This window comes from Anthonomus grandis, chromosome 20 (assembly GCF_022605725.1).
Source record: "Anthonomus grandis grandis chromosome 20, icAntGran1.3, whole genome shotgun sequence".
Classification (NCBI taxonomy): domain Eukaryota; kingdom Metazoa; phylum Arthropoda; class Insecta; order Coleoptera; family Curculionidae; genus Anthonomus; species Anthonomus grandis.
The window spans coordinates 7,727,058-7,754,966 of record NC_065565.1 but is presented as its reverse complement, the minus strand read 5'-3'; the positions used below and the strand labels follow the sequence as shown (position 1 = coordinate 7,754,966).

Genomic DNA, 27,909 nt, shown 5'->3' with positions numbered 1-27,909 from the left:
CACATTTTAAAAATATATTTGAACATAATACGTCGGCATCTCCCACAAAAGCTAATCAAGTGACCTTATATAGCTAGACTAAAATACAATCGCCGATCGACTCCGCCCTCCATTGGCAATAGATCTCTTTATAATCACAAGAAGTTTCAAGTAAATTGCTCTTGATTTGAATTTTTTATGAATTTTTAAAGTTGGTTAAAATAATTTTCAAAATGTTTTCATAAAAAAATTTTAATCGCACTTACAACAATCAATCAATCAATCAACACACTCCCGTTTTTAACACGTTGAAACAGACTTGACACACGCGGACCGGTTTGTGCTCGTTGAACTTGACGATCGGCACCTCCTGGTCGCTGCATCTGTTGCACAACGAACGGCCGCAGTGTCTGCAGTGGTGCGGACGCACCGTTATCGAAAACCCTGCAAAAACAAAAGAAAATCGAACCGGAAGTTGCAGTTTTTCCGGTAGAAAAGGACACACACTAAATTCACTTCCGATCGCACGTGTTTCACCCCCCTAAAGGCTCATCTTCAGACCTGATCAACGGCTGCTACAAATCACAAGGAAAAACAATATTTAAACGCTGATTCTCAGGAAGCTTCTTCCATCAAGTCTGATGATGCCTTTAGGGACGAAACACGCGCAATTTATTAGCTTCTGACCGAACCCCAAGCAGTTCTACTGTCAGTACCTCTATCATTTGTTTTTGGCTCAAGTGGAATTTACTAAAAGTTAATTATTGAAAGAAGAACCCTAAATGCCTGGAAAAGACCCTCAAATACTCTCGAATGATTGGAAAAGACTTGGGAAGACTCAAAAGTTACTTACAGGCACTCAAAGTGCCTCAAATGCCTGGAAATGACACTCAGTAACTCTCAAGACATTTAAGAAGACTCGAAAGTCTCTTACAAGCATCTAAAGTGTCTCAAATGCCTGGAAAAGACCCTCAAATACTCTCGAGTGATTGGAACAGACTTGGGAAGACTCAAAAGTCACTTACAGGCACTCAAAGTGCTTCAAATGCCTGGAAGAGACCCTCAAATACTCTCGAGTGATTGGAAAAGACTTAGGAAGACTCAAAAGTCACTTACAGGCACTCAAAGTGCCTCAAATGCCTGGAAATGACACTCAGTAACTCTCAAGACACTTAAGAAGACTCGAAAGTCTCTTACAAGCATCTAAAGTGTCTCAAATGCCTGGAAAAGACACTCAAATACTCTCAAGTGTTTGGAAAAGACTTGGGAAGACTCAAAAGTCACTTACAGGCACTCAAAGTGCTTCAAATGCCTGGAAGAGACCCTCAAATACTCTCGAGTGATTGGAAAAGACTTAGGAAGACTCAAAAGTCACTTACAGGCACTCAAAGTGCCTCAAATGCCTGGAAATGACACTCAGTAACTCTCAAGACACTTAAGAAGACTCGAAAGTCTCTTACAAGCATCTAAAGTGTCTCAAATGACTGGAAAAGACCCTCAAATACTCTCGAGTGATTGGAAAAGACTTAGGAAGACTCAAAAGACACTTACAGGCACTCAAAGTGCCTCAAATGCCTGGAAATGACACTCAGTAACTCTCAAGACACTTAAGAAGACTCGAAAGTCTCTTACAAGCATCTAAAGTGTCTCAAATGACTGGAAAAGACCCTCAAATACTCTCGAATGATTGGAAAAGACTTGGGAAGACTCAAAAGTTACTTACAGACACTCAAAGTACCTCAAATGCCTGGAAATGACACTCAGTAACTCTCAAGACATTTAAGAAGACTCGAAAGTCTCTTACAAGCATCTAAAGTGTCTCAAATGACTGGAAAAGACCCTCAAATACTCTCGAGTGATTGGAAAAGACTTAGGAAGACTCAAAAGACACTTACAGGCACTCAAAGTGCCTCAAATGCCTGGAAATGACACTCAGTAACTCTCAAGACACTTAAGAAGACTCGAAAGTCTCTTACAAGCATCTAAAGTGTCTCAAATGACTGGAAAAGACCCTCAAATACTCTCGAATGATTGGAAAAGACTTGGGAAGACTCAAAAGTTACTTACAGACACTCAAAGTACCTCAAATGCCTGGAATAGACACTCAAATACTTTTAAGTGCGTGGAAGAGAGTTAGAAAGACTTGGAAGTTTCTTACAAGCATCTACTTACTACTACATAACTGTAGACCCTGGAAACTTGTATGAAATACTAAAAAAATTCGTTTATTGAATGAAAGAGAGAAAAGGAGAAAGAAAAGACACTTTTGAGAGAGAGAGAGAAATTGACGAGTTGGAGGTTTATAACTTGTAGAGTTATTATAAGTTATATTGTTAAGAAGTACAAAAAGAGGTTTTCTGGAAAATTGAGGAAAACCCATAAACAGTTTTTTCTCCATTTCTAGAAAACTATTAGGAAAATTTAAAATTTTCTTTTAGCATTCGATTCCTATTCAAAAATAGAAAAAATTATGTAGAATAACATTTTGTCCAAAATTGATTAATAAGGGAGTTATTGAAGATTTTTGGAAAAATGGAAAAATTTGTAAAAAAAAATTTTTGGAAAAATTTGAAGTTTTTTGAAAAAAAAAATTTTATGAATAAATTTTTTTTTTGGAAATGGATAAATTGCCCAAAGGGCTTCAAAAAAGTCTTATAAAACTTTTTTGAAAAATGTACCTGGAAAAAGTTATACCCGATTTTCCCTTTCTGAAAAAATCTAAAGGGGTACCCCTGGGAAAATGTCCAGAATTTCGGTTTTTATTTTTTTTCTGGAAAACTATTGGCTGGATAAAAAAAATCGTTAAAACAAAAGTTGTTTGGAATGTCAATGCGCATCATATGAAACAAAAAAATAATTTCTACCTTCAGTAGTTTTCCAGAAAATTTGGAAAAACCTCTAAACAGTTTTCCCAACTTTTCTCGAAAACTATTGGGAATATTAAAAATTTTCTTTTGCCATCGGATTCCTTGTTAAAAATGCTACAAATCATCTAGAACAACTTTTAGTCGTAAATGTCAAAATAAAGAAGTTATGGACAATTTTTGAAAAAATCTTAAATTTTTTATGAAAAATGTGAAAAATTTTTTTTTCAAAAATATTTAAATTTTTTTTGGTACATCGATAGAACATCGAAAATCATTCAAAAAAGCTTAATAAAACTTTTTTGGAAAATGCACTAAAAAAAAGTTATGCCCGAATTTCCCTGTGTCAAAAATCCAAAGGGGTACCCATGGGAAAATTTCCATTTTTTCAGTTTTTATTTTTTTTCTGGAAAACTATTGGTTGGAGAAAAAAATTATTAAAATAGAAGTTGTTTGGAATTTCAATGCGCATCAAATGCAATAGAAAAATAATTTTTAAGTCCAGTAGTTTTCCAGAAAATTGGGAAAAACCTCAAAACAGATTTTTCTCATTTTCTCAAAAACTATTGAGAATTTGGAAAATTTTCTTTTATCATTATATTCCTGATCAAAAATAGAACAAATTATGTAGAATAAGATTTTGCCGTAAATCTCAAAATAACGAAGTTATAAAAGATTTTTTGGAAAATTGAAAAATTTTTGATAAAAAAATTTGGAAAAAAAAATTTTTGAAAAAAATTATTTTTTTTTTAGAAATGGATAAATTGCTTAAAAAACAACAAAAAAGTCTTATAAAACTTTTTTGAAAAATGTACCTGGAAAAAGTTATACCTGATTTTCCCTTTCTAAAAAAATCCAAAGGGGTACCCCTGGAAAAATGTCCATAATTTCGGTTTTTATTTTTTTCCGGGAAAAATATTGGTTGCACAAAAAAATTGTTTAAACAAAAGTTGTTTGGAATTTCGATGCGCATCTGATGCAATAAAAAAATAATTTTTTAATCGAATGGTTTTCCAGAAAATTGGGAAAAACCTGTGAACAGTTTTTTCTAATTTTCTCGAAATCTACTGGGAATAATCAAAAAATTTTTTTAGCATTGGATTTCTAGTCAAAAATAGAACAAATCATAAAGAATAACATTTAGCCGTAAATCGAAAAATAAAAGAGTTATGGAGGATTTTTGAAAAATTGCAAAAATTTTCGAGTGAGAAATTAAAAAAAATTTTTTTTGAAAAATTTTTTTTTTTTTTGGCAAATCGATAAATCACTTAAAACACTACAAAAAAGTCTTATAACACTTTTTTGAAAAATGTACAGAAAAAAAGTTATACCCGATTTTTCCAAAAAAGTCCTCCTCAAAAAATCCAAAGGGGTACCCTGGAAATATGTCCATAATTTCGGTTTTAATTTTTTTTCTGGAAAACTATTGGTTGCACAAAAAAATTGTTTGAACAAAAGTTGTTTAGAATTTCAATGCGCATCAAATGCAATAGAAAAATAATTTTTAAGTCCAGTAGTTTTCCAGAAAATTTGGAAAAACTCCAAAACAGATTTTCCTCATTTTCTCAAAAACTATTGGGAATCTAAAAAATTTTCTTTTATCATTAGATTCCTATTCAAAAATAGAACAAATCGTAAAGAATAACATTTCGCGGTAAATCGAAAAATAAAGAAGTTATATAAGATTTTTTAAAAAACCAAAAGATTTTAGGGTGAAAAAAGTGAAATTTTTTTTTTTTTTGAAAATCCCTTTAACGTACAATGACAATCCCACAGTCACCCAATTGTCAATTGTTTATTTCACATAATTCCATTCATATAAAATTCTCGAAACGTGTTTCGGACATAGCGGCGTCCATCATCAGGGCATACAAAGTGTAAAATTGGCACAAGTTATACACATTAGTATTGTTCAAGTGAAAGGCTTGCGGTAGGTCTGGATATACGGCATCCAGATAGTAGTGTCCAAAGGATACTTGTGAATTTTAAAAGATTTATTATTATTCAATAATTCATTTAGTTGATGATTATGATGTTGAATGACTAATTAATTAATTAGTTTCAAGGTAAAAATCTTAATAAATCGAGGATAAATGATCACAACAAAAAATAACTCGAAGGACCGCGAATCTTCCGGAATCATGGTCAGTCGAGCGTATAAAAAATCACGTCGCCGTCGACAGTCAATTGTCAATTCAGTGCAGTAGAGTTCGAAATATTGGCGCATAAATATATTTAGAAGTCACGAGTGTGATGTTGTTAATAAGGAATATATATTAAATGTAACAAAAAATAAACAAGGTGACGTACCTTTGCCACACTCCTGACATCCGTCGGTGTGGGCCCAAGGGGCCGGCTGGCACACCTGATCTAACATCTTCGTCAACAGCTGCTTGCTGGGCACTTGATAATTGAAAACGGTCACTTTATCGGCGTTTTCCGCCCCCAGGCACGCGTTCGCTTTAACCAGGACCCTTGAAAAAGACCCCCCCCCGATTACTGTGACCCCTTCATATACAGGGTGGTCCATTTAAGTGGAGACCGATCGCAATATCTCGAAAACTAAAGGTGTAGGATCCAGAAAATGTTTCTGGTGAAGTTTTAATGGTTTGACCTTGAGTGGACGGCTTCAAGGTCAAATGAATGTCAACTTCACTTTTTTTGCATAGAAACCTCAATTTTTTTTAATAGTACCTGATTTAGCGTTAAAGTGAAGTTGACCTTCATTTGACCTTGAAGACGTCCACTCAAGGTCAAACCAATGACGCCATTTTATGGCTTTCTGGAAACCATTCAAATTTACACACGTTTAGAGATATTGCGATCAGTCTCCACTTAAATGGACCACCCTGTATAAAGGGGGTGATATTTCATCATTAATTATCACCTGCACAAATTCCCATTTCCCTTCATGTAAGCCAACAGTAAGGGTGAGTTTCCGTAAACGTCGGGCGCGTTAATCGGATACTCGGGCATGCACTCGAGAAAGAGTTCGCAGATGACGGCGGCCACGTTGTCCTTGTTGCACCTGCAGAGTTCGTGCAACGGATTGCGCCCTTTGACGTTCATTTGTTCCGCGTTCAGACGGGATTCGGTCAGGAGGGTGCGCGCGACGTTCACGTGTCCCTCCCTAAAATCGCCCTCTTATTGGTCTATAAAGAGTCTTTAAGTGCGTATTGGAGGTTAGAAGTTGAAAGGGTTGGAGAGGGATGGTTTCAGGTAACTTGGGTCATAACTCCACTTCTAGTGCTCAGATCGGGTTGATTTTTGCTTTAAAAGATTCTTTGGAGTGTTCTTAAGCTTTCATTGAAGAAATCATGAAATTCCATGCACCAGAACCATTTTTAATCAATTTTTTGGAAAACATGTCCAAAAGTATAGACAGTTTCAGGTAACTTGGATCATAACTCCACTTCTAGTGCTCAGATCAAGTTGATTTTTGCTTTAAAAGATTCTTTGGAGTGTTCTTAACCTTCCATTGAAGAAATCATGAAATTCCATGCACCAGAACCATTTTTATCCAATTTTTTCAAAACCATGTCCAAAAGTATAGACAGTTTCAGGTAACTTGGGTCATAACTCCGCTTCTAGTGCTCAGATCGAGTTGATTTTTGCCTTAAAAGATTCTTTGGAGTATTCTTAAGCTTTCATTGAAGAAATCATGAAATTCCATGGATCAGAACCATTTTTATCCAATTTTTTGGAAAACATGTCCAAGAGGAAAGACAGTCTGAGGTAACTTGGCTCATAACTCCAGTTCTAGTGCTCAGATCGAATTGATTTTTGTTTTAAAAGATTCTTTGGAGTGTTCTTAAGCTTTCATTGAAGAAATCGTGAAATTCCATACATCAGAACCATGTTTATCCAATTTTTTCAAAACCGTGTCCTATAGGAAAGACAGTTTCATGTAACTTGGGTCATAACTCCACTTCTAATGCTCAGATCGGGTTGATTTTTACTTTAAAAGATTCTTTGAAGCATTCTTAAGCTTTCATTGAAGAAATCATGAAATTCCATGCATCAGAACCATTTTTATCTAATTTTTTCAAAACCATGTCCAAAAGTATAGACAGTTTCAGGTAACTTGGGTCATAACTCCACTTCTAGTGCTCAGATCAAGTTGATTTTTGCTTTAAAAGATTCTTTGGAGTGTTCTTAACCTTCCATTGAAGAAATCATGAAATTCCATGCACCAGAACCATTTTTATCCAATTTTTTCAAAACCATGTCCAAAAGTATAGACAGTTTCAGGTAACTTGGGTCATAACTCCGCTTCTAGTGCTCAGATCGAGTTGATTTTTGCTTTAAAGGATTCTTTGGAGTGTTCTTAAGCTTCCATTGAAGAAATCATGGAAATCGATGCATTAGAACCATTTTTATCCAATTTTTTTGAAAACATGTCCAAGAGGAAAGACAGTCTGAGGTAACTTGGGTCATAACTCCACTTCTAGTGCTCAGATCGAGTTGATTTTTGCTTTAAAAGATTCTTTAGAGTGTTCTTAAGCTTCCATTGAAGAAATCATGAAATTCCATGCACTAGAACCATTTTTATCCAATTTTTTGGAAAACATGTCCAAAAATATAGACAGTCTGAGGTAACTTGGGTCATAACTCCACTTCTAGTGCTCAGATCGGGTTGATTTTTGCTTTAAAAGATTCTTTGGAATGTTCTTAAGCTTTCATTAAAGAAATCATGAAATTCCATGCACCAGAACCATTTTTATCCAATTTTTTGGAAAACATGTCCAAGAGGAAAGACAGTCTGAGGTAACTTGGATCATAACTCCACTTCTAGTGCTCAGATCGAGATAATTTTTGCTTTAAAAGATTCTTTGAAGCATTCTTAAGGTTCCATTGAAGAAATCATGAAATTCCATGCATCAGAACCATTTTTATCCAATTTTTTCAAAACCATGTCCAAAAGTATAGACAGTTTCAGGTAACTTGGGTCATAACTCCACTTCTAGTGCTCAGATCGGGTTGATTTTTGCTTTAAAAGATTCTTTGGAATGTTCTTAAGCTTTCATTAAAGAAATCATGAAATTCCATGCACCAGAACCATTTTTATCCAATTTTTTGGAAAACATGTCCAAGAGGAAAGACAGTCTGAGGTAACTTGGATCATAACTTCACTTCTAGTGCTCAGAACGAGTTGATTTTTGCTTTAAAAGATTCTTTGGAGTGTTCTTAAGCTTTCATTGAAGAAATCATGAAATTCCATGCACTAGAACCATTTTTATCCAATTTTTTGGAAAACATGTCCAAAAATATAGACAGTCTCAGGTAACTTGGGTCATAACTCCACTTCTAGTGCTCAGATCGGGTTGATTTTTGCTTTATAAGATTCTTTGGAGTGTTCTTAAGCTTCCATTGAAGAAATCATGAAATTCCATGCATCAGAACCATTTTTATCCAATTTTTACAAAACCATGTCAAAAAGTATAGACAGTCTCAGGTAACTTGGGTCATAACTCCACTTCTAGTCCTCAGATTGAGTTGATTTTTGTTTTAAAAGATTCTTTAGAGTGTTCTTAAGCTTCCATTGAAGAAATCATGAAATTCCATGCATCAGAACCATTTTTATCCAATTTTTTGGAAAACATGTCCAAAAGTATAGACAGTCTCAGGTAACTTGGGTCATAACTCCACTTCTAGTGCTCAGATTGAGTTGATTTTTGCTTTATAAGATTCTTTGGAGTGTTCTTAAGCTTCCATTGAAGAAATCATGAAATTCCATGCATCAGAACCATTTTTATCCAAGTTTTTCAAAACCATGTCCAAGAGGAAAGACAGTCTCAGGTAACTTGGGTCATAACTCCACTTCTAGTCCTCAGATTGAGTTGATTTTTGTTTTAAAAGATTCTTTAGAGTGTTCTTAAGCTTCCATTGAAGAAATCATGAAATTCCATGCATCAGAACCATTTTTATCCAAGTTTTTCAAAACCATGTCCAAGAGGAAAGACAGTCTCAGGTAACTTGGGTCATAACTCCACTTCTAGTGCTCAGATCGAGTTGATTTTTGATTTAAAAGATTCTTTGGAGTGTTCTTAAGCTTCCATTGAAGAAATCATGGAAATCCATGCATCAGAACCATTTTTATCCAATTTTTACAAAACCATGTCAAAAAGTATAGACAATCTCAGGTAACTTGGGTCATAACTCCACTTCTAGTCCTCAGATTGAGTTGATTTTTGTTTTAAAAGATTCTTTAGAGTGTTCTTAAGCTTCCATTGAAGAAATCATGAAATTCCATGCATCAGAACCATTTTTATCCAATTTTTTGGAAAACCATGTCCAAAAGTATAGACAGTTTCAGGTAACTTGGGTCATAACTCCACTTCTAGTGTTTAGATTGAGTTGATTTTTGCTTTAAAAGATTCTTTAGAGTGTTCTTAAGCTTTTATTAAAAAAATCATGAAATTCCATGCACCAGAACCATTTTTATCCAATTTTTTGGAAAACATGTCCAAAAGTATAGGCAGTTTCAAGTAAATGGGTCATAACTCCACTTCTAGTGCTCAGATTTCATTGATTTTTGTCTTAAAACATTCCTTAAAGTGTTCTAAACCTTAAAAAACAATCGAACCTTACCTGACGGCGACGTGGAGGGCGTTATCGCCCGCCATATCGACCGCGTCATAGTCGATGTTGTTCTGCAAGAGGGCGGCAACGGCGGCCGAGTTTCCCGCCTCCGCCGCTACGTGGAGCGCCGTACGTTTCTGAGCGTCACGGTCGTTTACCTGCGAATTTATTAATTCTGAACCATATCAAGGCCTACTAATTATACAATCTTGACATTACACTATGTATTTTATCAATTCTTTTGGAAATACCAGATTTTTATTTAGTACCGGATATTTTTGGCCATAACTTGGAAACTACTTGAGATATTCTTATGATTTGTTCACACCATTATAGTGTGATTCCTGAGGATGGATTTGAGGGTAAAAACGTCAGTTTGACGTAAAAATTGACGTAACTAGGGCTGTTTTTGTTGAGGCAGTTTTTTTTGCTACTTTTTTTTTAACTTAAAATTAATTTAAATTCTAACTTTGCTTGAGAATATTTTAAGAACTAATGGGTGTATCCTCAAAAGGGTTTTAGTGCAAGAAACTTCATTTCTTACCAAACAATTTCATATGCGAACGATTTTTGTACCTCAAAAACTTTTTGAGTTAGAGGCATTTTTGTCCATCGAGGTCCTAAAGCCACCAAATTTGAAGTCTTTAGAACCACATTGACATCAGACATTTTTGATCATAACTTCAAAACCGTTCAAGATATTTTCATAATTCTTTCACACCATTATAGTGTGATTCCTGAGGATGGATTTGAGGGTAAAAACGTCGGTCTAGGTTAAAAATTGAGGTAGCTACGGCTGTTTTAATTAGGGGTAGGTTTTCTAATCAAATATTGGGAATATCTTAAGAAATTTATGGTTCAACTGCCTGCTGGAATTGTAAAATAATTATTATTCAGGCACCAAATTTCAAGAAAACAAAACAAGTTGTTCCTACACGGTGGGGCTGCGTGGACTCGTTCAGTGGCCTCCTCGCCTCCCCGATTTAACCCCGTGTGTTTTTTTTCTGAGGTCAACACATCCTGTTTTTTTATATAGAGTTTCCCAAATAAAAAGTGAAATTTAAAGAATAAGAAGACACTTTTTTGATTGTATAACAATTTCGACACGACCCGCCACAATTATTACTACAAGACGTTCCTTTAAACGTAAAGACAGTAAAATTATCCAGTTCCTACACCTATAGGACGCCGTGGACCCCTTCAATGGCCCGCTCGCCTTCCAGATCTAACGCCTCGTGATTTTTTTTTTATAAAAACTGGAGACTTACACGTGCCCCGGCCAAAATTAGGCTGCGCAGTAACGTTTCGCCGCTGTAACGCGCGGCCAAATGTAGAGGGGGCGTCATGATCGCGTCCCGCACCCTCGAGTTGACGTCCACGTTGACGGTTAAGAGGAACAACGTGCTCTCGACGTCGTCGTTCTTGACGGCCACGTGGAGGAAGTTGCGCCCCCTGCTGTCGTACTGCTCCGAGGCGGTCGGTTGTTTGTCCAGAATCGCTCGGGCGGCCTTGTGGTTCCTGTGGGAACCAGTCCCGACACGTCGTGTATTATTATCGTTGAATATGCGTGTATTCGATTGTTGAATGTACGTGTATCATATACTATTCTGTTTTTTTTTTTTATAAAAGGGAGGGAATTATACCTACAGGTATTTAAAAACATTGACAAGGGATTTATTTATTTAATTTTTATACTGGATTACTACACCTCAAATATTTTAATCCAACTATAAAAATTCATAAAAAATTTAAATCAAGAGCAATTTACTTGAAACTTCTTGTAACTATAAAGAGATTTATTCCTAATCGATGAGAGAAGACTGCAAGTTAATTGGTCTATTAGTTTTTAAGTTATAATTTTTTTACTAAAAACAGTCTCAAAATAATTTTAATTCAACTTTAAAAATTCATAAAAAATTCAAATCAAGAGCAATTTACTTGAAACTTCTTGTAACTATAAAGAGATGTATTCATAATCGATGAGAGAAGGTCGCAAGTTAATTGCTCTATTAGTTTTTAAGTTTTAATTTTTTTACTAAAAACAGTCTGAAAATAATTTTAGCCCAACTTTAAAAATTCATAAAAAATTCAAATCAAGAGCAATTTACTTGAAACTTCTTGTAACTATAAAGAGATTTATTCCTAATCGATGAGAGAAGACTGCAAGTTAATTGGTCTATTAGTTTTTAAGTTATAATTTTTTTACTAAAAACAGTCTCAAAATAATTTTAATTCAACTTTAAAAATTCATAAAAAATTCAAATCAAGAGCAATTTACTTGAAACTTCTTGTAACTATAAAGAGATTTGTTCCTAATCGATGAGAGAAGACTGCAAGTTAATTGGTCTATTAGTTTTTAAGTTATAATTTTTTTACTAAAAACAGTCTCAAAATAATTTTAATTCAACTTTAAAAATTCATAAAAAATTCAAATCAAGAGCAATTTACTTGAAACTTCTTGTAACTATAAAGAGATTTATTCCTAATCGATGAGAGAAGGTCGCAAGTTAATTGGTCTATTAGTTTTTAAGTTATAATTTTTTTACTAAAATCAGTCTGAAAATAATTTTAGCCCAACTTTAAAAATTCATAAAAAAATTCAAATCAAGAGCAATTTACTTGAAACTTCTTGTAACTATAAAGAGATTTATTCCTAATCGACGAGAGAAGGTCGCAAGTTAATTGCTCTATTAGTGTTTAAGTTATAATTTTTTTACTAAAAACAGTCTGAAAATAATTTTAATCCAACTTTAAAAATTCATAAAAAATTCAAATCAAGAGCAATTTACTTGAAACTTCTTGTAACTATAAAGAGATTTATTCCTAATCGATGAGAGAAGACTGCAAGTTAATTGGTCTATTAGTTTTGAAGTTATAATTTTTTTACTAAAAACAGTCTGAAAATAATTTTAATCGAACTTTAAAAATTCATAAAAAATTCAAATCAAGAGCAATTTACTTGAAACTTCTTGTAACTATAAAGAGATTTATTCCTAATCGATGAGAGAAGACTGCAAGTTAATTGGTCTATTAGTTTTGAAGTTATAATTTTTTTACTAAAAACAGTCTGAAAATAATTTTAATCGAACTTTAAAAATTCATAAAAAATTCAAATCAAGAGCAATTTACTTGAAACTTCTTGTAACTATAAAGAGATTTATTCCTAATCGATGAGAGAAGACTGCAAGTTAATTGGTCTATTAGTTTTTAAGTTATAATTTTTTTACTAAAAACAGTCTCAAAATAATTTTAATTCAACTTTAAAAATTCATAAAAAATTCAAATCAAGAGCAATTTACTTGAAACTTCTTGTAACTATAAAGAGATTTGTTCCTAATCGATGAGAGAAGACTGCAAGTTAATTGGTCTATTAGTTTTTAAGTTATAATTTTTTTACTAAAAACAGTCTCAAAATAATTTTAATTCAACTTTAAAAATTCATAAAAAATTCAAATCAAGAGCAATTTACTTGAAACTTCTTGTAACTATAAAGAGATTTATTCCTAATCGATGAGAGAAGGTCGCAAGTTAATTGGTCTATTAGTTTTTAAGTTATAATTTTTTTACTAAAATCAGTCTGAAAATAATTTTAGCCCAACTTTAAAAATTCATAAAAAAATTCAAATCAAGAGCAATTTACTTGAAACTTCTTGTAACTATAAAGAGATTTATTCCTAATCGACGAGAGAAGGTCGCAAGTTAATTGCTCTATTAGTGTTTAAGTTATAATTTTTTTACTAAAAACAGTCTGAAAATAATTTTAATCCAACTTTAAAAATTCATAAAAAATTCAAATCAAGAGCAATTTACTTGAAACTTCTTGTAACTATAAAGAGATTTATTCCTAATCGATGAGAGAAGACTGCAAGTTAATTGGTCTATTAGTTTTGAAGTTATAATTTTTTTACTAAAAACAGTCTGAAAATAAAATTAATCCAACTTTAAAAATTCATAAAAAATTCAAATCAAGAGCAATTTACTTGAAACTTCTTGTAACTATAAAGAGATTTATTCCTAATCGATGAGAGAAGACTGCAAGTTAATTGGTCTATTAGTTTTTAGGTTATATTTTTTTTACTAAAAACAGTGTGAAAATAATTTTAATCCAACTTTAAAAATTCATAAAAAATTCAAATCAAGAGCAATTTACTTGAAACTTCTTGTAACTATAAAGAGATTTATTCCTAATCGATGAGAGAAGGTCGCAAGTTAATTGCTCTATTAGTTTTTAGGTTATAATTTTTTTACTAAAAACAGTCTGAAAATAATTTTAGCCCAACTTTAAAAATTCATAAAAAATTCAAATCAAGAGCAATTTACTTGAAACTTCTTGTAACTGTAAAGAGATTTATTCCTAATCGATGAGAGAAGGTCGCAAGTTAATTGCTCTATTAGTTTTTAAGTTATAATTTTTTTACTAAAAACAGTCTGACAATAATTTTAATCCAACTTTAAAAATTCATAAAAAAATTAAATCAAGAGCAATTTACTTGAAACTTCTTGTAACTATAAAGAGATTTATTCCTAATCGATGAGAGAAGGTCGCAAGTTAATTGCTCTATTAGTTTTTAGGTTATAATTTTTTTACTAAAAACAGTCTGAAAATAATTTTAGCCCAACTTTAAAAATTCATAAAAAATTCAAATCAAGAGCAATTTACTTAAAACTTCTTGTAACTATAAAGAGATTTATTCCTAGTCGATGAGAGAAGGTCGCAAGTTAATTGCTCTATTAGTTTTTAAGTTATAACTTTTTTACTAAAAACAGTCTGAAAATAATTTTAATCCAACTTTAAAAATTCATAAAAAATTCAAATCAAGAGCAATTTACTTGAAACTTCTTGTAACTGTAAAGAGATTTATTCCTAATCGATGAGAGAAGGTCGCAAGTTAATTGGTCTATTAGTTTTTAGGTTATAATTTTTTTACTAAAAACAGTCTGAAAATAATTTTAGCCCAACTTTAAAAATTCATAAAAAATTCAAATCAAGAGCAATTTACTTGAAACTTCTTGTAACTGTAAAGAGATTTATTCCTAATCGATGAGAGAAGGTCGCAAGTTAATTGGTCTATTAGTTTTTAGGTTATAATTTTTTTACTAAAAACAGTCTGAAAATAATTTTAGCCCAACTTTAAAAATTCATAAAAAATTCAAATCAAGAGCAATTTACTTGAAACTTCTTGTAACTGTAAAGAGATTTATTCCTAATCGATGAGAGAAGGTCGCAAGTTAATTGCTCTATTAGTTTTTAGGTTATAATTTTTTTACTAAAAACAGTCTGAAAATAATTTTAGCCCAACTTTAAAAATTCATATAAAATTCAAATCAAGAGCAATTTACTTGAAACTTCTTGTAACTATAAAGAGAACTATCGCGAATCAATAAGAGAAGATTGCAAGTTAATTGGTCCATTACTTGTTGAGTTATCAATTTTTTACTCATACCATTTTATAAACCTCCTCGAATAGTATACAATATACCACACTTAAACTTTTATATAACAATAATTCCGAAATTCAACTCATTTCATTTCAACCAAAATTAAACGTGTATTCAACCATTTCTTACCTGTGGGTGAGGGCACACGCGAACGGCGACAGCCCGTTTTTGTCCAACAGACTCAGATCGATCTCGGGCACGTTCAACAGGAGATCGATGATCTCCTCCTGTCGGTTCTCGATGGCGCAGTGCAGTGGCGTGCGCAGTTCCGCATCTCTCGCGCTGACGTTCGCCCCATGTTCAATTAAGGCCCTGATCAAGACCATTTAATTAATTAAGAGACGACAACAATAAATAACGAAGGTGCACGCCAAACCCTCGCTCGTTTGCCATACCGGTATATTTATGAATGAGTGGGACAAGAACGGAGACAGGGGATGAAGTAGTGTAATAGAAAGAGAGAAAGAGAGAGAGAGTAATAAGTTAATAATTAAATGATTTTTTTAATTTGCCTGAATTAAATTAATTTAATATACCGGTCTGGTAAACGAGAAGTTCGATGTCTGTGGTGCTCTCTCTCTCACTCTCTCTCTAACTTAACCTAGGGTCGAATGATTTTTAGTCTGTTGCACGTTGGAGCTTCGTTGTCCCGACCGGTATACCGAGTGTCTCAAAATAGTACAAACTAGGGATTATAGTTCTCTTGATTTAGTTGTAACTTGGGAACCACTTAAGATATTCTCATAATTCTTTTACGTCGTCGTAGTGTGATTCCTGAGGATGGATTTGAGGGTAAAAACGTCGATCTGGGTAAAAAATTGAAATAACTACAGCTGTTTTGGTTGGAGTACTTTTTTTTGCTATTTTTTTAAACAAGTTCTAACTTTCCTTGAGAATATCTTAAGAACTGATGGGTGTATCCTCAAAGGGGTTATAGTGCAAGAAACTCCATTTATTACCAAACAATTTCATATTAGAACAATTTCTGTACCTCAAAAACTTTTTGAGTTAGAGGCAATTTTGTCCATCAGGGTCCAAGACCCACCAAAATTGACTTTTTGAAACTCCAAGATTTTTAGGTATCACTGGACATTTTTGGGTATAACTTGAGAACCACTGGTAATAATTTCATGATTTTTTCGCTGTAATATAATGGGATTCCTGAGGATGGATTTGAGGGTAAAAACGTCGATCTAGACAAACAATTTCAAAAGTTATCGAACTTTTGGTTGAGGCATGTTTTTCTCTCAATTTCCTAAGTAAATTCTCACTTTTTTGGTTAATATTTTAAGAAATAATTGGAATTGGATTAAAAGGGTTTTAGTGCAAGAAAGTGTGTTTCTTTCCGAACAATTTCGTACCAAAACGGTCCTTGTACCTCAAAAACCCTTTGAGTTAGAGGCTATTTTGTCCACCAAGGTCCCATAACCACCAAATTTAAAGTCATCAGACATTTTTGATCATAACTTGAAAACTACTCAAGATATCCTCATAATTCTTTTACACCATTATAATGTGATTCTTGAGGATGCATTTGAGGGTAAAAACGTCGATCTAGACAAAAAATTAAAAAAGTTATGGGACTTTTGGTTGAGGCATGTTTTTTTATCAATTTCCTTAGTAAATTCTCACTTTTCTGGTTAATATTTTGAGAAATAAATGAAATTGGATTAAAAGGGGTTTTGAATAAGAAAGTGTGTGTCTTTCCCAACAATTCCATACCAAAACGGTTCTTGTACCTCAAAAACCCTTTGAGTTAAAGGCAATTTCGTCCACCAAGGTCCCATAACCACCAAAATTGACTTTTTGAAACTCCAACATTTTTAGGTACCACTGGACATTTTTGGGTATAACTGGGGAACCACTGGGAATATTTTCATGATTTTTTCGCTGTAATGTAATGGGATTCCTGAGGATGGATTTGAGGGTAAAAACGTCGATTTAGACAAAAAATTTCAAAAGTTATAGAGCTTTTGGGTGAGGCATGTTTTTTTTATCAATTTCCTTAGTAAATTCTCACTTTTTTTAGTTAATATTTTGAGAAATAATTGAAACTCGATTAAAAGGGTTATAGTGCAAGAAAGTGTGTTTCTTTCCGAACAATTTCGTACCAAAACGGTTCTTGTACCTCAAAAACCCTTTGAGTTAAAGGCAATTTCGTCCACCAAGGTCCCATAACCACCAAATTTGAAGTCATCAGACATTTTTGATCATAACTTGAAAACTACTCAAGATATCCTCATAACTCTTTTACACCATTATAATGTGATTCTTGAGGATGGATTTGAGGGTAAAAACGTCGATCTAGACAAAAAATTTAAAAAGTTATGGGACTTTTGGTTGAGGCATGTTTTTTTATCAATTTCCTTAGCAAATTCTCACTTTTCTGGTTAATATTTTGAGAAATAAATAAAATTGGATTAAAAGGCGTTTTGAATAAGAAAGTGTGTTTCTTTCCCAACAATTCCATACCAAAACGGTTTTTGTACCTCAAAAACTCTCTGAGTTAGAGGCAATTTTGTCCCTCATGGTCCAAGACTGACCAAATTTGAGTCTTTCATACTCATATTGCAACACCAACATTTTTAGGTATCACTGGACATTTTTGGATATAACTTGAGAACCACTGGGAATATTTTCATGATTTTTTCGCTGCAATATAATGGGATTCCTGAGGATGGATTTGAGGGTAAAAACGTCGATCTAGACAAACAATTTCAAAAGTTATCGAACTTTTGGTTGAGGCATGTTTTTTTATCAATGTCCTTAGCAAATTCTCACTTTTCTGGTTAATATTTTGAGAAATAATTGGAACTCGATTAAAAGGGTTTTAGTGCAAGAAAGTGTGTTTCTTTCCGAACAATTCCGTACCAAAACGGTTCTTGTACCTCAAAAACCCTTTGAGTTAAAGGCAATTTTGTCCACCAAGGTCCCATAACCACCAAATTTGAAGTCATCAGACATTTTTGCTCATAACTCGAAAACTCCCCAAGATATCCTCATAATTCTTTCACACCGTTATAGCGCGATCCGTGAGGACGGATTCGAGGGCAAAAACGTCGGTCTAGCGTAAAAATTGACCGGACCAGGGCCCGTTTTTGTTACCTCGCGACCGGCTCGAGTCCCCACACGCAGCACAAATGCAACGGCGTCTGTAGATCTTTGACCGCGTCACTCCCTCCTTCCGGTATACGGGGCGACTGTAGATCGCAGCCGGCTCTGATCAGAAATATGGCCGCCTCCTCTTTGTTCTCGTCGATGGCCCTGTGCAGCAGCGTCTGTCGGTAACCGACGTCCGGGCAGTAGGTCCAACAGTCTGTATCCGCCCCATGTTTCACCAGAATGTTCGCGATTCTTTCTTCACCTGTAAAGGGTCTACAGTCTACAGTATGAATTGTAGATTTATGGGTTATGTTCAAGTAGGAATCGACAACAGGAAAGAAATACGTCGACTGGCCCGCACGCAAACCCGACCTAGACCCCGGTGACTGATGGACGAACAACTGAAGGAACTGCGTGGAAATAGTTCTGATCCTGACCGGTTGAGGAGGAGGAGGAGGAGGAGAAGAAGGAGAAAGAAGACTTACCGGATTCCAGAGTGGCCCAGAGGGCGCAGACCCCCGCCCCGTCCCGTACGGACATGTCGACCCCTTTGCTGCACAACGCGTCCACCACCTCCGGTAGCCTACAAGGGATGAAATAAATGACCCCAAACAATCGACTACTATCGACTGACTCACTTGTAATAAATGGCCAATTGCAAGGGAGTCTCGCTATGAGAAGTGAGTGCGTTTACATCGGCCCCGTGTTGCAACAAGTAAAGGGCCGTTTCCGCGTCCTCTTTCATGATCGCTTGATGTAGCAGGGTGAGATCTTGACCGTTACGGACGTTAATGTCCGCCCCGCCCTTAATTAAGAGCGGTACCAACCCTTTAAAGCCGCACCCCAGGGCCAAACTGAGCGGGGTGTCTCCGTTTACGTCGCGCATATTAAAACTGAAACAAATTTCCGTTAGAAAGTCTAAATGGATTAAAGAAGGACTAAAGGGTTGTTTACCGTTTGTCCTCAGTTTTGTTGTTGTTGTTTATAAATGCCCGTAAACATTCCGCTGAATTGGACTTTACGGCGTAGTGGACGGGGGTGAGTCGTTGCTCGTTGGTCAACATCGAGGGGTTGGCGCCCCGTTCGAGCTAAAACCGAAAAAAAACGGCTTAGGTTGCACCGAAAGCGCTGGGGTACCATGGGAGACTGTCGACTGTCTTTCCCATTGGACATGTTTTCCAAAAAAATGGATAAAAATGGTTCTAATGGATCGATTTCCATGATTCCTTCAACGAAAGCTTAAGAACACTCTAAAGAATCTTTTAAAACAAAAATCAACTCAATCCGAACACTAGAAGTGGAGTTATGACCCAAGTTACCTCAAACTGTCTTTCCTATTAAACATGTTTTCCAAAAAAATGGATAAAAATGGTTCTAATGGATCGATTTCCATGATTCCTTCAATGAAAACTTAAGAACACTCTAAAGAATCTTTTAAAACAAAAATCAACTCAATCCGAACACTAGAAGTGGAGTTATGACCCAAGTTACCTCAAACTGTCTTTCCTATTAAACATGTTTTCCAAAAAAATGGATAAAAATGGTTCTAATGGATCGATTTCCATGATTTCTTCAATGAAAGCTTAAGAACACTCTAAAGAATCTTTTAAAACAAAAATCAACTCAATCCGAACACTAGAAGTGGAGTTATGACCCAAGTTACCTCAAACTGTCTTTCCTATTAAACATGTTTTCCAAAAAAATGGATAAAAATGGTTCTAATGGATCGATTTCCATGATTTTTTCAACGAAAGCTTAAGAACACTCTAAAGAATCTTTTAAAACAAAAATCAACTCAATCTGAACACTAGAAGTGGAGTTATGACCCAAGTTACCTCAGACTGTCTTTCCTATTGGACATGTTTTCCAAAAAAATGGATAAAAATGGTTCTGATCCATGGATTTCCATGATTTCTTCAGTGAAAGCTTAAGAACACTCCAAAGAATCTTTTAAAACAAAAATCAACTCGATCTGAGCACTAGAAGTAAAGTTATGACCCAAGTTACCTCAGACTGTTTTTCCTATAGGGCATGTTTTCCAAAAAACTGGATAAAAATGGTTCTAATGGATCGATTTCCATGATTCCTTCAATGAAAGCTTAAGAACACTCTAAAGAATCTTTTAAAACAAAAATCAACTCAATCCGAACACTAGAAGTGGAGTTATGACCCAAGTTACCTCAAACTGTCTTTCCTATTAAACATGTTTTCCAAAAAAATGGATAAAAATGGTTCTAATGGATCGATTTCCATGATTTCTTCAATGAAAGCTTAAGAACACTCTAAAGAATCTTTTAAAACAAAAATCAACTCAATCCGAACACTAGAAGTGGAGTTATGACCCAAGTTACCTCAAACTGTCTTTCCTATTAAACATGTTTTCCAAAAAAATGGATAAAAATGGTTCTAATGGATCGATTTCCATGATTTCTTCAATGAAAGCTTAAGAACACTCTAAAGAATCTTTTAAAACAAAAATCAACTCAATCTGAACACTAGAAGTGGAGTTATGACCCAAGTTACCTCAGACTGTCTTTCCTATTGGACATGTTTTCCAAAAAACTGGATAAAAATGGTTCTAATGGATCGATTTCCATGATTTCTTCAATGAAAGCTTAAGAACACTCTAAAGAATCTTTTAAAACAAAAATCAACTCAATCTAAACACTAGAAGTAAAGTTATGACCCAAGTTACGTCAAACTGTCTTTCCTCTTGGACATGTTTTCCAAAAAATTGGATAAAAATGGTTCTAATGGATCGATTTCCATGATTCCTTCAATGAAAGCTTAAGAACACTCTAAAGAATCTTTTAAAACAAAAATCAACTTAATCTGAGCACTAGAAGTAAAGTTATGACCCAAGTTACCTCAGACTGTCTTTCCTATTGGACATGTTTTCCAAAAAACTGGATAAAAATGGTTCTAATGGATCGATTTCCATGATTCCTTCAACGAAAGCTTAAGAACACTCTAAAGAATCTTCAAAAACAAAAATCGACCCGATCTGAGCACTAGAAGTGGAGTTATGAGCCAAGTTACCTCAGACTGTCTTTGCTCTTGGACATGTTTTTCCAAAAAATTGAATAAAAATACTTCTGATGCATGGAATTTCATGATTTCTTCAATGGAAACTTAAGAACACTCCAAAGAATTTTTTAAAATAAAAATCAACTCAATCTGAGAACTAGAAGTACAGTTATGACCCAAGTTACCTCAAACTGTCTTTCCTCTTGGACATGTTTTCCAAAAAATTGGATAAAAATGGTTCTAATGGATCGATTTCCATGATTCCTTCAATGAAAGCTTAAGAACACTCTAAAGAATCTTTTAAAACAAAAATCAACTTAATCTGAGCACTAGAAGTAAAGTTATGACCCAAGTTACCTCAGACTGTCTTTCCTATTGGACATGTTTTCCAAAAAACTGGATAAAAATGGTTCTAATGGATCGATTTCCATGATTCCTTCAATGAAAGCTTAAGAACACTCCAAAGAATCTTTTAAAACAAAAATCAACTCGATCTGAGCACTAGAAGTAAAGTTATGACCAAAGTTACCTCAAACTCTTCTAATTAATTTCAAGCCTCATCGGGTTATCGTTATTGAATTCCGAAGACGTGTCCGCGAACCGACCTTCGAGTGACCTTAAAACGACCTCGAAAAACAGTTACAAGGTCACAGCATCCCCGAAACAACTCGTATAATTACCGTACAAGACAATTAAATAATTTCCCAACTAGTGAGGCTAAAATACGTACCAACAAGGTTGCCACGTCGTCGTAACCTCTTTGGCAACACAGGTGCAAAGCGGTTTCCCCATTCATGTTCACATGGTCCAGATCGGTCAATTTCTGGACCAAATGACTGGCGGCCTTCCTTTTCCCGTTAACGATGAGCGTCTGCAGTAAATCAAGTCGATTTGCGTAGATCGGGTCCAGTTTTGCCCCCCTCTGGATCAACTCCTGCACGTAGTACGGTACGTCCAGGTCCAGTTTGCTGTAGGCAAAGTACAAGGGCGGATGCCCGTCGTTTGTTTTGAGGTTAACGTCGATTTGATCCTTTTGGAAAAGAAATTGAGGCAAACGTGAGTCATTCGGTGGTACCACAACTTACGTGAGCGATTAACGCGTCAAATACGGCCCTGTTGTCGGATTGTACGGCAACATGGAGGGCGGTATACCCGAGACGGTTCCGTGCATTCACGTCGATGCCGCTCTTAATTAATTCACGCGCGATTCGCTGGTTTTCCTCCAACTGGACCGATCCGGCCACCAGATGTAACGCAGAATCGTTTCCCTCCCTGTAATACGGAAGAGTGAGTGCGACATATTGGCCCTCTCACCCACCCGATTTAGTACCTGGTGACTAAATTAACGTCGCACTTATGCTCCAAAAGAAAGAGGGCGCCAAAGCTGTTTCCCCGTTTGATCGCCCTGTATAATAAGCATTCCCCCGCGGGATCTGAGATGTTCAGGTCAGCATGATGCTGCACCAAGGTGTCGGCGATGCTGTGGTTCTTTAAAGTGAGCGCTAGGTCCAGTGGGAGTTCCCCGTGCTGGGACCAAACGTTCACGATGTCCGCGAGCTGAAACGGCCGCGTTTTGGTGAGGTGCATAACTCACTGTAACTCAGTGAGTTATTAAGTTACGAGTATGAATTTTGTGTCAAAATGTTTAGTAAAGAACGCCCTAACTGTGAGTGAAAACCCCATAGAAATGCGTTGAATAGTTTTTGAATTATCGGGCCTGGAACATGTGTCTATAAGAAGAAAGTGTCCTGGAAACATAAAGGGCTGTAGCTGAGTAACTGTTTGAGCTAAAAACGTGCTTTATGTATCAAAATGATCTTCGAGAACCTCATTAGAACCTCCCAAAAAAATCTCCTTAAAATTATTACAGTGGCACTCAAAATCTTTGATGAAAGATTCTTGGTTTCTCTTTGGACCATGACTCACAAAACTCACTGTAACTCAATGAGTTTTCAACTCACAAAAATCGTTCGTATATCAAAATGTTCAGAAAAGAACTCGCTAACTGTGAGTGAAAACCCCATAGAAATGTGTTGAATAGTTTTTGAATTATCGGGCCTGGAACTTATAGACATAAATCATATCTGGTAGAAACAAGATATAAGTGTCCTGGAAACTTAAAGTCCTGTAGCTTAGTAACTATTTGAGCTAAAAATGTGCTTTATGTATCAAAATGATCCTCAAGAACCTCATTAGAACCTCCCAAAGAAATATACTTAATATTGTTACAGTGGTACTCAAAATCTTTGATGAAAGATTCTTGGTTCCTCTTTGGACCACGACTCACTGTAACTCAGTGAGTTCTTAACTCACGACAATGAATAGCACATTAAATTGTTCTAAAAAGAACACCCTAACTGTGAGTGAAAACCCCATAGAAATGCGTTGAATGGTTTTTGAATTATCGTGCCTGGAACTTATAGACATAAATCATATCTGGTAGAAACAAGATATAAGTGTCCTGGAAACTTAAAGTCCTGTAGCTTAGTAACTATTTGAGCTAAAAATGTGCTTTATGTATCAAAATGATCCTCAAGAACCTCATTAGAACCTCCCAAAAAAATCTCCTTAATATTATTACAGTGGCACTCAAAATCTTTGATGAAAGATTCTTGGTTTCTCTTTGGACCATGACTCACAAAATTCACTGTAACTCAGTGAGTTCTTAACTCACAACAATGAATAGCATATCAAATTGTTCAGTAAAAAACATCCTAACTGTAAGTGAAAACCCCATAAAAATGCCTTGAATAGTTTTTAAATTAACCTACCTGGAACTTATGTTTGTAAAATATAACTGTAACGGAAACATATAGTCCTGTAACCCTTGGACCTTGACTCACAAAACTCACTGTAACTCAATGAGTTCTTAACTCACAAAAATCGTTCGCATATCAAATTGTTCAGTAAAGAACGCACTAACTGTGAGTGAAAACCCCATAAAAATACCTTGAACAGTTTTCAAATTATCCAATTTAGAACTTATGTTTGCAAGATATGACTGTCCTGGACACATAAAGTGCTATAACTCAGCAACTATTTGAGCTAAAACCGTGTTTTATGCGTCAAAATGATCCTCGAGAACCCCCCGATAACCTCGTGATCCGGGGATACTCCTCGGCTTGGCAACGCGGCAAAAACGAACGTTATTTTATTTATAATATGTAGGCGCGCATTTCCAGTGTACGCGAGCGATAATCAAAATTTACAACAACAAATTTCACTATTTAACTCAATATCGCGTTCGATGATTTAGTAGTATTTCTGCAAGTGAGTCGTGTACAGTTTCAACGTGTCCGGAGGGAGTTTGAGCACGAAAATCAGGTAGAAAACATGCATAATCGTTCTAGATCTAAAAATAGACACTGTAAACGCGGTCAGTTTATCTATCTATCATCGCATGTGTTTTGGGTTCGATGATAAGCCCACACATATTTTTTTTATTAATTATTATTATTATTATTATTAATAGTTCTTTGACCTTAAGTTATATCGGGTCTCTGTATCACTTTTGTGCAAATTTATTCAGTAAAAACCGTATTAGAGACACTCCAGGGCACAGAGGGACCTTCGACCTTAATAATTACACTCAGAAATCCAGTGTGAGAAGCATCAGAAATCGTTAAAGGATCGTATAACAAGACAAGTCTTGAAAATTCAATCATCACTCAATCAGGGGTTTTTGGGAGCAATTTGGAGACGCCCAAAAGCCTGGAATGAGTTAAAAAACTCTTTACAGGACCGGATTTGAGTGTGCAGAGGTTTAGAGTAATTTGAAAATGTTGAAAAGTCTGGAATTGAATGAAAAAATGACTGTTTTGTGAGGTTTTTGGGAGAATTTGGAGGTATCCAAGTTCCTGGAATAGAACTGTGATACCTTGGGTTCTAGGGGTCCGAATTTGGAAATTTCTGGATTTGTGGACTAGTCTGAAGTCTTTTTTAGTCTTTTTTGAAAAAATCAGTAAAATCCGTTGACTAGAAGTCAAGATATTGGAATTCTTAGTCCAGGAGTGCCTGTAAGGAAGAATATAATTTGTCTCTTATTGGCAAGTGAATATCTCGGGTTCTAGTAGTCCAAATTTAGAAATTCTTGATTTGTGGAGTAGTCTGAAGCCTTTTTAGTCTTTTTTGAAAAAATCACTAAAATCCGTTCAATAGAAGTCAAGATAATGGAATTCTTAGTCCAGGAGTGCCTGTGAGGAGGAAAATAATTTGTCTCTTATTGGCAAGTGAATATCTCGGGTTCTAGTAGTCCGAATTTAAAAATTATTGATTTGTGGACTAGTTTGAAGCCTTTTTAGTCTTTTTTGAAAAAATCACTAAAATCCGTTCACTAGAAATCAAGATAATGGAATTCTTATTCCAGGAGTGCCTGTAAGGAACAAAATACTTTGTCTCTCATTGACAAGTGAATATCTTGGGTTCTAGTAGTCCAAATTTCGAAATTCTTGATTTATTGACTAGTTTGAAGCCTTTTTAGTCTTTTTTGAAAAAATCACTAAAATCCGTTCACTAGAAATCAAGATAATGGAATTCTTATTCCAGGAGTGCCTGTAAGGAACAAAATACTTTGTCTCTCATTGGCAAATGAATATCTTGGGTTCTAGTAGTCCAAATTTCGAAATTCTTGATTTATTGACTAGTCTGAAGTCTTTTTTAGTCTTTTTTTGAAAAAATCACTAAAATCCGTTGACTAGAAGTCAAGATAATGGAATTCTTAGTCCAGTAGTGCCTGTAAGGAACAAAATAATTTGTCTCTCATTGGCAAGTGAATATCTTGGGTTCTAATAGTCCAAATTTAGAAATTCCTGATTTGTGGACTAATCTGAAGTCTTTTTTAATCTTCTCTGAATAAATGAAGATTTTTTCATTGCCTATAATTTTCTTATTAAATTTTCCCTTTAAGACGATTATTTCCTGCAAAAAAACGCGTTTTTCATCAACACTACCCTTACACCCCCCACCCACCCCACACACCTTACCAGTAAGAAATGATTCAGCAAAATCCCTATTTTTCAACATAATACCCATGGACCAGAGAGGTTTTTGAGTGCATGTAATGTAATTTTACCCTATCAAAGGCCTTCCGTAGGTCCAAACTGATACAATATCAGTCCCATTTAACCCAACATGAAGACGAACCGTTTTTATATTTCAGCAGATGGTCAAAAGTACCATGGAGCAACTACAAAACCGATGGCTGACCCTGATAGTAGTCATTTTAGTTCAAAGTAAGTCGAGCAATTAAAAAAAGACACATTAACCTTAACCTCTCTCTCTTATCTTCAATATTGAGCAATTATAGGATGATATATTAATAAATCAAAGCGATTCTAGACGGTAAAGGTTCAGAAGCGATCCAATGTTACCGCTGCAAGGTGGCCTCATTTGTCTACACCGACACCATCCCCATTTGCAAGGACTTCGACTTATCGGAGAGGTTCATAGTGGACTGTCCCTACTCGACTTGGTGTGTCAAGACCAACAGATTCACCAAATTAAATGGAAGTAAGTAGGACAGAAGAAGTTTTCGATGGTAGATTGAATTTTTCCTTTATATATAGAAGAAGTGAATGGTACCGAGAGGTACTGCGCCCAACAGAGGGAAATCAGTCAGATACTGCAGGACAACAAATGGCACTATCAAACCCTTATAAGGGAGGGTTATCAGGAAGGCTGTAACGTTACCAAGGACCGAGTTAGGACAGCTATAGTGGAGGAACATTGCTATTGCACGGGGGATCTGTGCAATGCAGCCAACTATAGTAGATACTCACCGTTGCTCTATATATTAGTCACTTTTACCTTATGTTATATATAATAATTAAGGATTAAATAAAATCACTTACCCGATTGGAGTTTTCCAGTAAACACAAAAAAACCACGTCCTCTCTAAGCAATCTCACAGCGGAATGTAATGGAAGTTGAGTTTTATTTTTTAACATGCTATACAGTAACGGCCCACTCATATCCTCAAAGTCTGACGAGTTCAGTTCGTCCCAATGAGTGGATATTAGGCCTTCAAGTAAGAATTTCCATAATAACTCAAGTGATTAGCCTTCAAAACTCTCGTACCTGAACAATACTCTTTCAAATTGGCCGCTTGAATCTCCTCGGCCGCACTGTAAAACTTGACGCAACTCCTTGTGTCTACTGTAGAAATTAAATGGTGCTCACAAGATTCCACTAGAGCCTCGATTTTAAATTGGAAAGCCTGCCTCATTACTAGCAAGGTAAGTTCGTCTGATATGAACTTAACTTCCCCCTAAGGTAAGTTAATAAAGAAGTAAAAGTTCTGATTCACTTGAATCGCTTTTACCTTATACAACCAGAGAATTATCAGTTTGGCAACCTCAAGGTTTATATCAGACCAGTCTAGCTCGCTTAAGGGTTTCAAGCACTGCTCGTCCCACAGTTTGGAGCGAGCTGCCAGTACCAGTTTATGGGCTGGAACGGTCTCTTCAGCTTCCAAGGCATAAAAAATTGCTTCTGCATATGCACACTACTTCCTATATATAGTACTTACCTGCTAGTTTTATTCGAATATCACTAAAAGTATCGGAGGCATGCAAGCCGCTGATGATATTAACAAGCCTTAAAGCAAAACCGTTATTGAAATTTGAGGAGCATCGCCCCTCGAGATCCTCATACTTTTTTTGCAACTTTGAATATTCTTGCTGAAGCAAGCTGAGGTGTTGCTGAAGCTTGATTACTTCTGAATTGGCTGAAAACACTCTAGTAGTTTGCAGTATTCAATTAACACTCCATGTTACTTACCCATATTTATCGAAAAGGGGGCAGAGTCTTTAAAACGTTACGCGTAAGTGCAACCGCCCTAAAGTCGATGTTTTTTTCAAGGTTCAAACATCATAATAACATTATACTGATAAGGTAGTAAATATTATCAATTAAAAAA

General features: G+C 35.2%; 2 protein-coding genes and 1 long non-coding RNA gene across 7 annotated transcripts; 1 reads left to right on the top strand and 2 right to left on the bottom strand.

Moving 5' to 3' along the window:
• On the bottom strand, positions 1-27,909 carry LOC126747795 (rabankyrin-5). The gene is made up of 18 exons (XM_050456595.1): positions 27,771-27,909; positions 27,520-27,717; positions 27,313-27,458; positions 27,069-27,258; positions 26,843-27,012; positions 22,324-22,550; positions 22,079-22,265; positions 21,724-22,023; positions 18,921-19,054; positions 18,605-18,859; positions 18,452-18,549; positions 17,970-18,228; positions 14,994-15,176; positions 10,694-10,943; positions 9,435-9,583; positions 5,731-5,973; positions 5,154-5,317; positions 1-423 (listed from the first exon to the last, which is right to left on the bottom strand). Exons 1-18 carry the CDS (start codon positions 27,772-27,774, stop codon positions 263-265), a joined length of 3,318 nt encoding a protein of 1,105 aa, XP_050312552.1. The 5' UTR covers positions 27,775-27,909; the 3' UTR covers positions 1-262.
• On the bottom strand, positions 5,980-8,287 carry LOC126747798 (uncharacterized). 2 transcript variants are annotated; one of them, XR_007664411.1, is made up of 4 exons: positions 7,004-8,287; positions 6,803-6,831; positions 6,316-6,458; positions 5,980-6,143 (listed from the first exon to the last, which is right to left on the bottom strand). It is a non-coding gene; the product is annotated as an uncharacterized LOC126747798 (long non-coding RNA). The 2 variants fall into 2 exon arrangements; XR_007664410.1 differs by having other exon boundaries at positions 6,316-6,831.
• LOC126747797 (uncharacterized) lies at positions 24,144-26,846 on the top strand. Of its 4 annotated transcripts, none has more exons than XM_050456598.1 (4): positions 24,144-24,317; positions 26,155-26,224; positions 26,322-26,501; positions 26,558-26,846. In XM_050456598.1, the coding sequence occupies exons 2-4, from the start codon at positions 26,155-26,157 to the stop codon at positions 26,812-26,814; spliced, it is 507 nt and encodes a 168-aa protein (XP_050312555.1). In that variant the 5' UTR covers positions 24,144-24,317; the 3' UTR covers positions 26,815-26,846. The 4 variants fall into 4 exon arrangements, with proteins under 4 accessions (XP_050312555.1, XP_050312554.1, XP_050312558.1 ...); XM_050456597.1 differs by having other exon boundaries at positions 26,152-26,224; XM_050456601.1 differs by having other exon boundaries at positions 24,147-24,317; positions 26,331-26,501.